General features: G+C 32.9%; 1 protein-coding gene across 1 annotated transcript in view; it reads right to left on the bottom strand.

Annotated features, from left to right (window-relative positions):
- Nucleotides 1–16140, bottom strand: part of LOC134838895 (pneumococcal serine-rich repeat protein-like) — a 76429-nt gene extending 60289 nt beyond the window's left edge. Inside the window, exons 1-10 of the mRNA XM_063854200.1 lie at nucleotides 16020–16140; nucleotides 15192–15401; nucleotides 14078–14172; nucleotides 13639–13710; nucleotides 12467–12669; nucleotides 8556–8784; nucleotides 2595–2741; nucleotides 2061–2140; nucleotides 774–905; nucleotides 229–403 (exon numbers count right to left, since the gene is read on the bottom strand). Of these exons, the coding sequence (XP_063710270.1) occupies nucleotides 229–403; nucleotides 774–905; nucleotides 2061–2140; nucleotides 2595–2741; nucleotides 8556–8784; nucleotides 12467–12669; nucleotides 13639–13710; nucleotides 14078–14172; nucleotides 15192–15401; nucleotides 16020–16039 (1363 nt within the window). The 5' untranslated portion in view covers nucleotides 16040–16140. The remainder of the gene's footprint in view (nucleotides 1–228; nucleotides 404–773; nucleotides 906–2060; nucleotides 2141–2594; nucleotides 2742–8555; nucleotides 8785–12466; nucleotides 12670–13638; nucleotides 13711–14077; nucleotides 14173–15191; nucleotides 15402–16019) is intronic.
- Between the last annotated feature and the right edge of the window lie 636 nt (nucleotides 16141–16776).

Below are 16776 nucleotides of genomic sequence, written 5' to 3'. Positions count from 1 at the left end.
CTCACGTTTCTTTAAAATCAGCTTCAAATAATTTTACTTTAATGATTGTACTCGGATCATTATGTGCTTCTTGCACAGCAACCGGTTATCCTTGATTACTTCACTATTTTGTATTTTCTCTCACTTATTTGAAGTTTTTCTAAGGTGATTTTGTATTTGAAGTTTTTCTAAATTGAAACTCGACAAACATTGTATAGCGAAAACAAAATAATTAAGATTGGGACTCACGGCATATTTTGGAGTCGTGCCAGTCTACCTCTCCGATGCTGAGTTGCTCATCGGCACAGGACTGGACGAAAGCGTCGAAAGTGGTGCAGACTGCCTTGTTTCGGATCTCAACCTCATTGTCACCATAGAGGCAGTATTCCCATGTACAGGCCAGGATGAATGATGGCACACACAGCTTAACACAAACGATGCTTACAAACGATCGATGAATAAAAAAAACTTCAAGTTAGGTGCTTGTTCCATGCTTATTTTTTTAGCGCAATTGATCACCGCTTGAGGTTACTAAAATTGAGGTTGTACATTTAAGGTTACTAAATCTATTGAAGAAATACACAAAAACACATGAACTCTTCAAGAGCTCCTTTCAGGAGATAGTCTCTACGAAAACCTGGAATAGTCATTTTGAAAAATCTATCTGATGATTTTTAATTTTTAAATTCTAATTAAGCAGATAAATTCGAATAGTTAGAAACATGAAAAAATATAAAAACATTTTGACTGAAAGATAAGAATATCTTCAAGATTGCACAGTGAAAACAAAAAACCTTTTCGCTTCCACCGGCGCATTCTCCAAAAGTTGCGTTGTCCTTCATTCTTCCGCAGAAAGACAGTGCCTCCTCCCAGAGATCTGGCTTGTTTACACACGTGTGCAGTGTAGCCTCGGGCGCAGAACAAGTCTAAATTAGAGAGTTTATTTAAAACTAATCATAGCCAAAACAAGTGAACAGAAAAAAAATATTAAATTGCTTTTTTATATATCAAATTTCAAATTTAAAAAAAATTGATATCCAAAAAGCATGAATTTCTAGAACAAACTATGACCGACCTTTTTTTTGATAAAATTAACCCAAATTGAGAAAACTGGATCTTAAGTATTTTTTTTATTTCGCTGGGTAATCTGATGACTTAATTCCACTTTCGAAACAAGAATTCGATCACGTTTTTCGTGACCTTTACGAAGAGGAAGTATCACATAATGTTCCGACCATATTTGAGAAAAAAAATACAAATGAGAGAATCTAAACGAAAGCCTAGAAATTCGATATTAAAAAATATACGGAAACTTGTCAACAGTTTTCGACATAAAATGAATGTCCAACAACTTGTACTTCGATTGTTGGGCTTATACAGAAACTGTATCGATATGCCCCTGCAGACACCTTAGCCCCCAAACAGTCATTTAACATAAATGAACTGAACTTATGTTGAAAATGATTAGCATAATCTGGAGTCAGGGGGGTTGAAACCCATCAAATTTTATAAGTGTTCATCTATTATTTTCGCATTTATAAAGTGGTTGTAAAGTGGAAACGCCTGATTTCGCGGGGGAAAAGTATTAAAAAATTTAAGCAATTTATTCAATCGAAAGCAATGTTGCTCCACACTTTGGGAATGATGACTGTGTTGTGGGTAGCCTTCCTTTTAAGAAAAAACTGGATTGAAATATATACTTTTTACTCCGCTGAGAATTCAGAAAAATAAAGTGTATAGATGAAACTAAAAGACATTTTGAATTTTGCTGCTCGATGGTGGAGTTTGACTTCATTTAACAAAAGAATTGAAGTGAACATAAACAATTTGAACGTGAAACAAAATTTAAGCGTGAACAAAAATTAAAAAACAAACTTGAGCGCGAACAAAATTAAGACTTTTTCCTGGAAAATGAAAAAAAAAAAAAAAAACTATCGCGACCTTTATAAATGATAATCACTTATACACAAAAAGTTGCTTAACTCGCAAAGTTATGGATGTTCAAATCTGGGACTAATTTGACCAATTTGGAATAATTAATTTGCGCTATTTGCCAATTTGAGTAAATTGTGACCACTCACTTGTCCTTCGCCGCGTTTTTCACTCTGCAAGATGAACGAGTTCATGGGAATAGTCGATCCAGACGAGTCGACAACATCGTCTGAAAAACAAAAAATTCGATCATATATATGCTTGAATCCGATTGGATGAACCTAATTATTAGAAAAGAAACCTGATCTCAATTTTGAACATAATAACTACTTCAAAATTTTTCTAGTTTTGGACCGCATAAGAAGAAAAGATCCCATTTCTCACTGGTTAACCAATGTCAGCCCAAAACGTGCTTTTCAATTTCGCTTTTGTTCACTTTTTATATAAAACTCATTCATGAACAAAAAGAATGGATAAGTTAAGTTAGTTAAGTTATTCAGTTCTATTCGGGAAAATCCTATTGAATACATGACCAAAGCATAATAATTTTAGCTTCCTTTTTTGGCTCCGAAATGTCTCGTCCTCGAGAAATGAGTAGAGATAAGTCGGTATAAGCCACCAATTGACATATTAGAGAACTCTTATAGGGGTGTGAAATAAGCTAAACCTAGTAAATTACCAACCCTGGTTGTCGCCGTTGTAGTTGCTGCAAAGACCACTGACTTTGGTACTGTATGTAGTCTCGTCATCGTCCGACTCCCAATAGTCACTCAGAGTTACATAGACAGAATCAGTCCCGTACAGCTTCACTGCGAAACCTACCGCGCGGCCTAAAACAAGCAACAGATCTCTATAACTAAGCCCAATACTTGCATTTCCAGAAGATCTATCAGAAGTGTTAGCATGTCCAAGGGTAGTCTGGTAGATGCTAATTCCTCATTTTTTAGGGCAGGCTTTTTTAAGAAACAGCGAGGTAGCGGTAGGCTCGTCCTGAGAATTTCATTTTTATGGCAAGATATTGAATATACACAATCTGCAGATCTCAGAGTGAAAGCCTTGTGGAACCAGCTCAAAACATGTATTTATTATATACCTGGATATTTATCACCGTAAAATAATATTTAGAACTAACTAATCATGATCCATTACTTAAACTTACACAGAGGTGAAGTTGCACTTCGCATACACAAGCAAAAATATGACCAATAACGCTACTGGGAAAGACTGAATGATTAAAACTTTCAGTCCACAAAATTTCTTAAGTGACATCAATTATGAGTCTATATTATTGCTCAGTGATGCCAGCCAATTATCACGCATTAGCAAAACCAGACAATTTGAAAAAAAATGGCAACTAACATGCCTCTATTGATAGAGCGGACGCATTTTAAATAGTATACGAAAAAATTCATTAAAAACATCCAACCCGGTCCAGATTCGAACACTCTTATTTTGTGGCTGGTCTCCTTCCCTACCTCTACGCTACAGATCCATGATACCTTGAAGCTAAAGTGCTATTTGTAATAGAATAATCTGTGTTAATATCCTTAGCATTGGTTGTACTGAATAGCTGGCTATTGATCAAAATGAACACTTTCAAAATCACACAAGCTTTGCTAGTGTACAAAATGAACACTAATATTTGCGACTTAGGTTGGAAAAAAGAAAGTACATACTATCACACAAGCTAGCTTTTGTAATGATAAACTGTAAAGCTGAAACTATTCATAGTTTCAGCCAGAGAAAAAAAAATTCAGCTTAGAAATCAGTTGCCTCTTTCTGTCCTCTAGCCTCGCAAGAATACAAGCATATGCTAGATCTATTGAGACTAGGAAATATAAAAATAAGGTAAGGATCGGTACTAGACTAAGAAGTTGCACGAATCTATCCGGCCGAAAATATGATAGCGTGATGAACAGAATGTGCACCTTATCCGAAATTACTCTATGAGAAGGCCAACCCGGACCTAAACGCACTTGTCACTGTACTAAAAGCCTCAGTTGAGGAGGAATCCATTTTTCAAAACTCTAATTTTACCATGCTGAGAAATAGAACGATCTTTTTTGCACCGTTATGTTAATCAATGTATATTTATTTTGGCCCAGGATCTTTTGAAACGCCAGATATATAAAGGGTATCCGAAAAAAGTAACAGCATACAAAAAATCTATCAATGCTGTGTCATCAACAGTTGCTATCTTCAAATACTGGCCACCAAAATCACGAGAAATGCAGACAAAGTGCCACGAAAAAGCACAGATTTATGCGAGTTCAGATGGAAGAAAGAACTGACACTGCTGCTTGCATGTGAAAATAGGAGCAACGAGGAAAATAAAGTGAAAAATGCATAATAATAACACTAAATCACACTTGAACACAACGATGAATCAGAGCTTCACACCACTTGCGATACAATCCTAACATAGTACGGTATATATATATATATATATATATATATATATATATATAAGAAATTGAAAAAACTAAATTAGACCAAATTAGAGTTGGTAAATTTAGAACCAGCAAAAAAAACTGAAAGACATTTTTATCAAATTAAAGACATGCTCAAAAAAATGCTGTTGTTGACAAAATCAAAACTGACCAAACCATTCGAATGACTTAGTCAAACAAGTTATCAGCCTAAAAACAGTCTATGCTCCCATTTGAAAACGCGTGTTAATTGCAGGCGTGAAAATAAAAACGCACCTACTCTATATATATTACACAGAGGCGAAGCAGAGCTTCGCACCACTTGCGATGAAAAAAACTATGTAAAGAAAAAAAATTTGAAAAATTAGATAAGAAAATTTTTGTAAAACATTTTTGAATTTTAAACAAGCACTATTATTATCTCCGACTGACGTTTTAAACCTGCCTGCTATGCATCAAAGAGTTCAAAAGACACGCGATGAAAATATCTGTAAACATCAAACAGATTAAAAAAACGAATTCTGATTTTTTACAGAAGACAAAGATATACAAACTTTGCCAGAACCAAAACAGATAAAATTCGCAAACAAAACGATTTGTATTAAAAAAACTCAAAAGATGTCTCAAAACAACACTGAACTATTGAGAAAAAATGTTTTAAAAAAATGAAAAGTAAAAATGCATAACAGTTTAAAATCTTAGCATTAATCCATCTTGCTCAAAAAACTCGAAGCAAACAAAGAGAATCAAAAAAGAAAGAGATACTGACTAAGAACAATCATATTATTTTGAAAAGTTCTGAAGCCGAAAACAAACGCCAATTTTAATTCCTAAAAAAAATGAGCATCAGATCGGACAAAAAGTACAAGTTTACAGAAAAAAAATTGAGCAAAACTCAATCGGAAAAAAGCTAATAAACTACTACTGATGAAAAAGAAAATGAATGCCTGTCATAGAACCATTTCAAAAAAGGAATGAGACCGGAAATGTATCAATATTATCTGGACGTGAAAAAAATAGAACATTTTCAACAATTGACAACAAAAACTCAAAAATTAATTCGTTAATGTTTTAAACACATTAAATCTACAAAAGTTATCGGAATAGAAAAAATTTATTAAGATAATTAGCAGACAGCAAGTCAAGTTGACAGAGTAAAACAACAAATTCGTCTACCAATTTTGAACAAAATTACCGAACATTTTGAGTTTCTTCAATTCTGATTTAATAGGAATGCAGGCTTGCTTGGTTCTCATTTTTCTCATGAAAGGGCTACTTTTACAAAATATGAGTTATAATCCAATGAGAGAAAAAAAATGAAATATCAAATGTCGAAACGTTCAAAATAAATTAAACAAAAAAATGTGGAAAAACTAATGAGCTATTTTAACCACACCAACAAGAATGCGATAAATACAGACAATCGAGCAACCAAAAGTATAAACTTTTGAACCAGTTTTTGCTAGGCAAGCTGAGAAAAATAAGCAGAAAACTAAAAAAAATGATTTTTTTGCAAAAAAAATATTGAAAATTTTTTATGTTCAATTATTTCGCTTTTTCAAGAAGGGTCGAGGAGATTGATTTGATTTTTTTTCGAAATTTCATGTAAGCATTCAATCACTCCCATCCCATAAAATACCAACAAAAGTTAATCGAAAAAAAAACATTCGGAAAATAAGCCGACGAAATTAAAGCCGACCTCTTCCAGCGCCAAAACTCCCATACATGATATCCAACACTACACACTACACTAACCATTTTGATATTGATTTGAAATGATTATCTTTACGTCCATTCTGTGAACAAAATTTTTTAGAGAAAAAAAGTATAGTACCCGATTGCAATACCCTTGCTTTTGCGCAAGGGTAAAAGGCAATTATATTGCCAAACAAGAATCATGATAAGAGCCGTTTCCAGAAAATATTGCAGAAAAAAGGCACACTAAAATAATTATTTTGAGCTACTTTTCAGCATTTTTTGAAACAATGTTTGAGAAAGTCTGAAAACCTGGCATATTTAGCTATCAGATAACCAAACAAAATCTTCTAACAATTTTCAGTAATATATCAGGCTTAAAATTTGATGATTTCAGCATGGAGCTGGGTTTGAAAATTGAACCGATTGTTTTGCGTTAAATTTGATCACACAAGTTGAGGCGTTAGAATTAAATTTTCAAAATGAAATTTTGGGATGGAATTTCACAACACCTTTTCACCGCCAAAAGAAATCGGGCAAAATTCAAAACGATTTTCATTCTTTTAATATTGCCCTAAATCAACCAAATTAGAGAAACACGTATTTTAAAGTTCAAATTTTTTTCGTTTTTTTAGAGATAACGAAAGCACAGAGGCGAAGCGGACTTTCGCACCATTTTCAATAAACAAAATAAATACATATATCACAAACACACATAGCATGAAAATTTAGCCGATAGAAAACTAGCCGCTTAGTCAAAGTTTATTTATAAACGCCCAAAGAAAAATTTTCAGATCTTTGTTTTAATTTGACTAAATCAAGTTCTTTTTAGGAAACACATGGCAAGTCAAACATTTAAATTTTCAAATGACATGAAAACAAAACTAACAAAGCGGTAGCAAAGCCTGCAGAGCAGAAAACTTTTGAAGAAAAAAATCATTAAAAAAGTTTTCAAGTCCCCCACAGAGAACACATTTGCGTGAGAAAGTTATTGCGCTCATCAAACGACGTAATGTGAAGCGAATAAAAACAAAAACTAGATTACAATCAACTAGATTCGGAAAAGTACAATCAACATAAAAAAACTTATTTACGATAGAGTAAGTATTTTAATTACAATCATGCTCAAAATATGTCAGTTGGTTGACAAAATTGCTTGTAAAATACTGAAAAATTAGGTTAAATTGAGTTTATTTTATAAGAACACCCAATTTAAGCAAATATCACATCTAAAAGGTACACATTTCTATCTCTACGCCTCTATAGTGAGTTGCAAAAAGAATGAAAAACCGCATATATCAAAAAGGATAGCCACTTGCCGTGCAGTTAGCACAGAAGGTTCCGACCATATTCATGTTTTGGCCAAATTCAACCTTTTCGAAAAAATTTTCAAACTTTTTGCAGATATCAAAAATTTCAAACCAGTTTTTCTAAACAATATTAAAACTTTCAGAAAATTTTTAATGTCGTTTGTATAATGACTAAGAGGGTTTTAACATGATATATTTACACAGAGGCGAAGTTTCACTTCGCATACACAAGCAAAAATATGACTAATAACACTATTGGGAAAAACTGAATGAGTAAAACTTTGAGTCTACAAAATTTCTTAAGTGACGCACGCCAATTATGAGTCTACATAACTGCTAAGTGACGCAGGCAAATTATGTTGCATTAGCAGTACCAGTCAATTTGAAAAGAAATTAATCAACTAAAATGTCTCAATTTATATAGCTGACGCATTTTAACTAATATACGAAAAAATTCGTTAAAAACATCCGACCCTGCCCGGTTCGAACCCTCTTATTTTGTTGCTGGTCTCCTTCCCTACTTCTACGCTACAGATACATGATACCTTGAAGCTAAAAAGCTATTTGTTAACTAATAGTCTGTGTTAATATCTGCGGAGATGAGCACTCTGGTAGCTAACTGGCTTTTTTGATGTTCTTGCAGGATCGGATTCTTTTATGGTTATTAGTTATGTAAATCAGAATCAAGTGCTCTCTTCTTGATAACGAATATATTATGATTTTTACCAGTGGATCGACATATCTGTTTTAAGGTAACTATTCATAGGACATAGCCTAGAGACAGTTGGAAAAAGTCAAAGAACGCAAGTAAACAGAAAAAATTAAGGACTCATTTTTTGAAAAAATCTTCGAATTTTAACGAAAAAAAAGAGATGCCCTTACAGCTCTTTGAATTTCTAGAACATTTTGTGATTTACATTTAAAAAAAATCAAATTAGCCCAATTTGAGAAAACTGGATGAATAGGTAAAACTTTTATTTAGCTGGGAAATTCGATAATAAATTTCCAATTTCGAAACTAGAAGTCCGTCACGTTTTTCGTGACCTTTACGTTTTCACTGTCCAATAGTGGAGTTTGCCTTCATTTTTAACAAAGGAAATGAACTGAATTTCAAAAAAAATCAAAAGCTAAAATGCGAAAAATGAATTTAAGCCTGAACAAATCATCGTGACCTATATAAGATTCTGAACTATTCTCATCGACGACTCACTCTCAATGTATACATAGTCCTGCTCCTTTTCAATTGACACTTTGTGGTTGTCTGACCAAGCGTCACTGGTGCTGCTGTTGGAGGAAGAAGATACCAGATCCCAAGTCAAGATTGGGTCTGCATTCAGAACATCCGAACCGAAAGCCACCTTGTACAGAGTCAACTGCAGGTCCTCTGACACGAACACCCTGTATATGAAGTCACCAACTGACCATTTCACGTCCACTGTCTGAAAATGAAAAAGGCAATTTAAAGACTGGCTTAGAAAAAGTATGAAAACTTGATTTAGAAATTTCTTGTTTCACTATCTGAAAGTGAAAAAGGAATATAAAGATTTGAATAAGACAAAATTGTTCCTTCTCTAAATATTTTGAGAAACTTTAAAACACAGTAGACTCAAACTGTAGAGATCTTTCAAAAAAAATGTTATTCGAACTTGACGTTAAGTATTTTCCAAAGCATAAAAAATATATTATTAAGTTCCATTCAAGCAGAAGCGAAAAGTAATGCTCGGGTCGCTTTTTTTATTTGAAAGGAAGATGCACAAAACTCATTAAAAATAAGTATTTCTACACAGAGGCGAAGCTGAGCTTCGCGCCATTTGCGATTGGACACACATCGAAGAGAAAAAACGAAGAGAAAATTAAGCCGAAAATCTTTGAGCAGGCACAAGTTCAGCAGGAAGAATATGATTTCATAAAACATCTTTGCAGTTGTAAGTCCCACCTGAGACTAGAATGAATAACACTTGCATTTTCAACTACTGGCAATTCAGGCTTGTTTGCTTATCGTTTTTCAATTGAAATAGCTAAACTTCAGAACAATGTGGACTATAAAGCGATGAACATATATTTTCAATTGTCGTAAAAAAACTTCAGAAAAATAAACGAAAAAAATTTGAAAACTCATAAATTCAATCACTTACACCAGAATAAAAAATAGTGAAAAAACAGCTGATTGAACAATGAAAGCCATCAAGTGTTTAAACCAAATTGATTGTGCAAACTGAAAAAAGAACAAAAAATAAAACTAAAATTTTTTTTTTAAATTTGCAAAAAAAATTGAAATTTTTTTCATGTTTTAATTTTCTACTTCAATTAAAAAAGGTCTAGCAAATTGATTTAGATTTTTCCAATACATTGCAAGACGACTTCAACCAATCTTACAAAAAAAAAACAAGAATTAATTGAAAAAAAAATCATTCGGAAAATAAGCCGACGGAATTAAAGCCGACACTCGTAAATACTATTAAAGGAACTCATAACAGGCACACAAGGCCCATACCTAACATGCACCTACTACTTATCGCAAGGGCAATGAAAATTCATGGCTTTTATCATTATATTCCTCTACAAAGACACTAAATAAATTTCTCCAAAGTTAAGACTTAAGCAACATCATCAAAAATTAATCGAATAACCACAATGATTGAGGAAAGGATAGACGAATGACATAGTTCACATCCACTGAGATTCTAGTCTTTCACAAATTTTTTATATTCATTAACAACAATCAGTACGAAATTCAATATACCCGCATATACACTTCGAGCATTGAATAAGTCATTGTCATTTATATACAACAAAGCCAACACACAATTTGAAAACTATCAGGAGCCTTAAAAACGATATTTCAACTTTTTTCAACAAACGAAATTCGAAAAAATATATCAAGTTAAAGGACTTTGAATTTTAAAAATCTTTAATTTTTGTCATTTTTTCATAGAACTAACCGAATTAGAGAAACTGGATTAATGAGTAATTTTTATTTTCTGGTGAAAAATCCATAAAAAAACTTTTTTGACTTTTGAAATCATTCATTTTTTTGCGCCATTTAAAATTGGTGTTTAGATAGCGTATTTTGCCTTCTTTTAACCAAATTAATTTATTTTTTCAACTGAATTCAAAATGAAATCAAAAATCATACTGCAAAATCCTAAAACTTTTCCTGAAAAAACAACAAAAGATAACACAATATTTATACGTGTTAAATAACTTCGTTCGTTAACATTTAAGACAAAGCCAACAGAAGTTCGAAAAATATCAAACAATTGGTTAACCGAAAAAACTACCGAATTTTTTTTTGGAAGATTTCGAAAAAAAATTATGTCCTTAAAGCTCTTGACTTTCAAGAACAATTTATGATAAAATGACATTAATTTGAAAAAAACTGGATCATAATCTTTCAAAATTTAAACAAAATATATATTTTTTTCAGCTTTCAAACAAATCTCGATTTCTCAGCAACTCTAATTTTTAGGTTATACAGAAATCTCAACTTAAAAAATTATTAGGCACTAACAAATCGGTTCTACCGATTTTGTTTGGTAATTTGTTTCAGGTTTTTTTTTGGAAAAAGAGCAAACTTGCAACACAGGGGCGAATGGAAGCTTCGCATCACTTGCGATAGCACAACAACAGCATTGCAAGGAAGCAGACAGGAGAAAAAGAGAGCCACTATGTCCAAAGAAAATCGAAACATTTTCGAAGAAACCATAATTAAAAAAATTTCAAAATGTTATCTGAAATGATGCTCTATTTGCGGAAAACACGTCCAGAAAAAATTCGACGGCGCTTAATGAAAATTCGAATACAATTTTTGAGCGAAAAAAACTTTTGTCATGAAAAACTTTGAACTATAATTTCTATTCTGAGATTTTCAACCTTTTGTGCAATCTGGGGAAAAGCATACAAGTTCCCTTGAACTACTCAAAAGATTCCCTCGAACTACCCAAAAAGAAAGTGAGTAGGCCAATAAAAATTTTTTAAGCGATAAAAAAATCAAAAAGGAAAATATACGAAGTCAAGGCTGGTAGAATTACAAATTGCAGGAAAAAATGAGAACTTAAAAAGCAACAAAAAAAACTGCATACAGAGAAAAAATCTAAGATGCGGTAACTAAGCCAACGAAACATAAGCAGACAAATAATGAGCCGACAATTTTTTTGAAACGGTAAAATCTATTGGTCAGATTCGAACTCAGGACCTTCGCCGTCCCAAGCGTGGCGATGCCTTCAAACTAAGTGTGCCGTAGAAGCTTAAAACTATAAATTCATTATGAACCAAGATGCCAAGTGATTATGTTAAACAAGTTGTTAACCCAAAAAAACTCCATATTCCGATTTGATTACGCTTGCTTATCGCAAGCATTAAAAAACTACGATTGCTAGAAAACTAAAGGGATTTAGAAGATCATCTTTTTAGGACAAATTCGCAACCTCAAATTAGCCGGTAGTATTTAAATAATGGTGCACTATTATTATTTTTAGAAATATAGACCCTCGAGAACTATATTATTAATTAGACTATGCCATTCACTTTAGGGGGAATATTTTTTCTGAATGAGTCATTATAACAAAAAGCCAGAAATTAAATGTTAAATTTTGGGGTTTTTCGTTTGTTTTTCAGAATTGTCAGTTATTTAAATCAAATATCGTTCTTTTTTGGACTCATTCTTGTGGTTTGAGCATCCTCTATCCAAAACAAACTTTCAAGCAACGCAAAAAAAATGACTAAATAGTGACATAGGATTTGATAGCCAAAAACTTTAGCACAACTAAATCAAAACTAACAACCATTTAACAGATGACTGTCAAAATCAAGAGCAGTAGCCGCTGCCTTTCTCTGTTTTAACTCCTTTCACCATAGTTCATAATCTTGTGGGGTAAGATGTAAACTTTTTTCAAGTATAGAGCTTCGTCAAAGAAGAAGTATTCGTGTTTAGACCCAATCATCTAATGAAAACAACTTCAAAAACAACCATAGAAATCACTGGCTCTATTTTTTATGCTTTATGTTTTCAGTCACGATATGTGGTATATAATATTTTTTGCTATGTATTGATTTCTGAACTTTTCTACAAAAAAATATTCTCACTCTATGAAAAAAAAAGATGATCGCCTATGAGTGTACCTTTTTCTTGCATTGAGTGTCAGTTCCGTTCTTGCAGCTCAGGTAGTCTAGGAGGACGTGGAAGCTGTCGTCCTTGGCCTTGGTGAGATAGTAGCGACAGTTGGGCATGAAGTAGTAGTAGTGGTTGTCGAAGGTACGGATTGCGTGGCTGCCCATTGCAATACACGTGGCCATTACTCTATTCGGGTCCACTGGCTGCATGCCTAACAACCACAATGTTTTTTGTCATCTTATTTTTATATTAAGCCTATAAACGACAATGTTTTTTGTCATCTTATTTTTATATTAAGCCTAACAACGACAATGTTTTTTGTCATCTTATTTTAATATTTTAAACTACACCTAGAAGCGTGAATTTTGCGTTGATTTTCAGATTTTGGCAGCAATTTTTATGGTTCTTTCTTGGGTTCTGTCTATATGTTCTTAATTAATCAAAGAGGCGAAAAGATTTCGCTCATGGAGATGCCACCCGACAGTTTGATGCTATTTTGATATTATCCCAAGTCGAACTAAATTGTCAGCATACAATTTCATGTAATGTTTGGTTATAAGTTGCTAGCTTGAAAATAAAATAACTATTAACCAACTTTCATTTCATGACATGGAGTACCAATGGTGAAAAAAAAACTTTTGAACTTCTCAAAACACTAAATGATCGAACACTCTTTTTTCAAACTTTTGAATTCTGCGTTCTGATCGGCTCATATGATTTTGTCTGATTATGACATGATATGATATGATATGATTATTATTAAATAATTAAATAAAAAAAATAAAATAATTTTTCGGGACAATAAACGCAAATCTCTGGACATTCTATAAGGAAACTTGCGAACTATACCGCGAATAAGCGGTACCTTGAGAAACACAAAACATTGATTTTTAAAAATTGGCGATAGCGAAAAGCGATAACAATACTCTTGGGACAAATTAGGTTTTGACGAACCAAGTTTGCTTAGCTATTAAAAACTCCCAAATACGCCACTGCCTTGATATGCTAAGAAATGATCTTATGATCTTTTAAGTTCTTCTCATGAGCAACCAAATCATAATCTGGGAAGCTTGTAATCAATCATAAAATTTATTGAATATTTTTGAATATCATATTTTAGAAATTTTTTTTGATCTTTTTGAATGCCTGGTGACAAAAAAATATATACATCCCAACTCACCATTTGTCCCACATTCGTCCGTGAGTTGATCCAATTTCTTCATGAAATTTTCCTTCACGTACGTTCCAGATGCTGAAAATACATCAAAAACAATTAAAGAGCTGACAAAGTATCAATATTATCTTTTCTCAAATCATAAATCCAGTGGAAACGGTCAGCATTGATCATTTACTCATTTATTTGAATCCTCTTTCAGTGAAGAGTAAGATGGCTCATCTCAAATTAAAACTTCATCTCAAGGAAAAGTAAGATGGCGATAGTATGTATCATAATAATATGTATCATGTATGCCTTTGGGTATCCTCTCCATGATTGTTTTTTTTAATTTAAGCTAATTTGGGTAAATAGCTGAAAGTTTTGTGTTATTGTTTGCTAAAAACTTATACTGGGGAAAAATTCTTAGTTAAAAAATTAAATAACGAATTTAAATAACTTATACCTGACATACTGTCCTCGGTTAATGAGCAGTCTGCACCCACGTATCCTTCACAGCATTGAACGTTGTCTCCAGATAGAAGACCTTCAGTTGTGGGCCTGAAAAAATTGGTTCGAGACCGATTCAAAACAGAGCTGGTTTTACGGGAGAGAGGATAACAAGTTGAGATTCAATGCTTAGATTTTAGACACTATTTACGAGATACTGAATACCTAGTTTACAAAATATTGCCCATTAAAATCATGATTTCAGAGACCTAATAATTTTAGGGTTCAAAACTTCTATGAAACTTGATAATGCACCATTTTGCTTTCATGTTAAAATTTCTTGACCATTTTTTAAAAATTGACATAAATTTCAACAAACGTAAAACTGATTTCAAATGGGCGCTTACTGACTTTTAATTTCCAAGCTCCTGCAATTTCATTTCGACAACTTTTCAATTTCACAATTTCAACAAACAGCATTTTGCTTAAAAAACATCGCATGAGGTAACACTGAGGGCGTTTTGTTGAAACTGATACGTTTTAGATACAATAAAAGCTCATGACTGATGAACTTAAAAGACTGCATATTGAAATCGAAGTCAAGTTTGTTCAAGAATACGATCAGAAAGCAAAATTGAAATGAAAACACAAAAAGGAACAAATCAAGCAATTTTTTCCAGAAAGAGTGTTCGACGATTTGTATGATTTTCATTCGTAGAAAATTTTAAGACATTCGACCTTTCTGCATACAAACGGACATTTTCCATCATAGCACCCATCCAACAAACTTTAGCACACCAACAAATAACAATACAAAACTGCCGGTTGTGCTAAATTTTTAAAAATATTTCTAGGATGGGAAAGGGGGGCTGAGAGGCTAGAATGATAAAGATTAGGAAACAGCACTTCAAATATTTTACGGTGAGACTCTTGAAGTAAAAAAAAGGTTAGCAAAAAACTGCGATAAAACAGACTTCAAAAAAACTAAGATAGCTTAAAAAAGTTTAAATAGTTTCGGAAAAATTTAAACTGATTCCAACAATTTTTTTTTCTTGAAAAATTTTTAAATTTTCATTTTTTTCATTTTTTAAATGAGCTTCATTGGGTGAGAGAAGATGTTTTCTACTCACTTTTCTAAGAAGCAAGTGATGTTGTCAGTCTTGCTCTGCACCAAGCTGTATCCATCTTGCTGCAGTACGGCAATCTTATCTGTCGAATTGCATGCCAGCTGGATGAACAGACAGTAGTGGGAATCACTAGCTGCGGGATCGGAGGCTGAGGAGTTACCACCCGAAGAGGCATCACTACACACTGCGAACAGTGCTATAGCGAGCCACGCACTGTAGAAAAAAAATAGTGTTATTTGTGCTTCGTACAGAAGCGAAAAGGAGTTTTAAATTACTTGAATAAATTGCAACACAGAAAGATATGTAGTTAGCAGGAGCCGACAACAACGAGAAATGGTCAAAATTAAAGAAAAAACAGCCTACTTTTTAATTCGTCAATTATAATAAAACGACGGTTTATGAGGAACGGAGAACGCATGTCTCTCTTCTGTTGGATATTAGTTTCTTCTTCGACAGACAGAAGGCCCCTTTTTCAATACTCAACGAAAGTATTTTTGGTAGACACCCATTGGTTTTAATTATCAGAGCGAAATCCTAGATAGCGTTTGCCACATTGTAAATTTTTCAACAAAACCTACAAAAAAAGTCTAAATAAAAGCTATGTACAGCATCAGCAAAAACGCCCATGGGTTATTTGCACAATACTTGGTTAACCCGACCTTGCTTTATACTCTTCTTATACTAACTTTTGACTACTCTTCTCCATTTTTGTACATTCACCGATATATTTTTTAAAATTTTTGATTTAAATGAAAAGGATCCGGAAGTTTTGTAACTCAGCAGCATTGCCTGTAAATTTCATATAAGAGACAAAATATGTTCATTACTTACCAGAAGATGATATTTCTCATCTTCTCTGGTCGAGAAAAAAAATCGCCTCAGATTGTTTTTTATTTCAGTTAAATAAAGGCAAAGAAAAGTTTATTTCTTTTTTGAGACGATAACTGATCAATGATAGTTAATCGGGAACAATGATAGCAGCAAACAAAAACACGCATTCGACATATGTACGTGAAGATCCTTAAGTGCTCCTTTATTTCAACCTGCGTCGAAAAATCCCCATTTAAAAGTGAAAAAAAAACTTTACATCAACTTTAACCATGTAAAATAAGGGCCATCTATCTTAACGTGTATTATTAAACTGAGATGGTAAATGACACCAGATTTAATTGCACTGAACAACTTTTGAACCAAGCAAATGTGTTTTTCAAGGGTGCAATTTAAAGTCAACCAGGAACCGAACCGTTTTTAATACCAAAATGAAAATCATCATACATTTATGTTACCATAGTGTATTGAAGTATGCCGCTGTTTTATGAAAAATAATTTAGAATAAAGGCGTTTTGTCGTCAGTTTTTTTTTTCATCTCAGTTAAGACAACAGTTTGACACCTATTTGTCCAATTTCTAGTTGCCAAATTTTGTTTTCTAAGGTTTCAAATTTTGCTATTTCCTAGATTACCTGGGTCATTGCGATAAAACTATTTGTCATAGACTGTTTTAAATCGAGTATTTGAAAATTATATGACTAAAATTTGATAATAAAAATAAAGCAACATGAAAATTACTTTTCAGAAATGCTAAATCTT

Source organism: Symsagittifera roscoffensis, chromosome 2, assembly GCF_963678635.1.
Source record: "Symsagittifera roscoffensis chromosome 2, txSymRosc1.1, whole genome shotgun sequence".
In the NCBI taxonomy this organism is placed as follows: Eukaryota; Metazoa; Xenacoelomorpha; order Acoela; family Convolutidae; genus Symsagittifera; species Symsagittifera roscoffensis.
The sequence above is the reverse complement of the archived record's forward strand: the minus strand, read 5'-3'. Positions and strand labels throughout refer to the sequence as shown.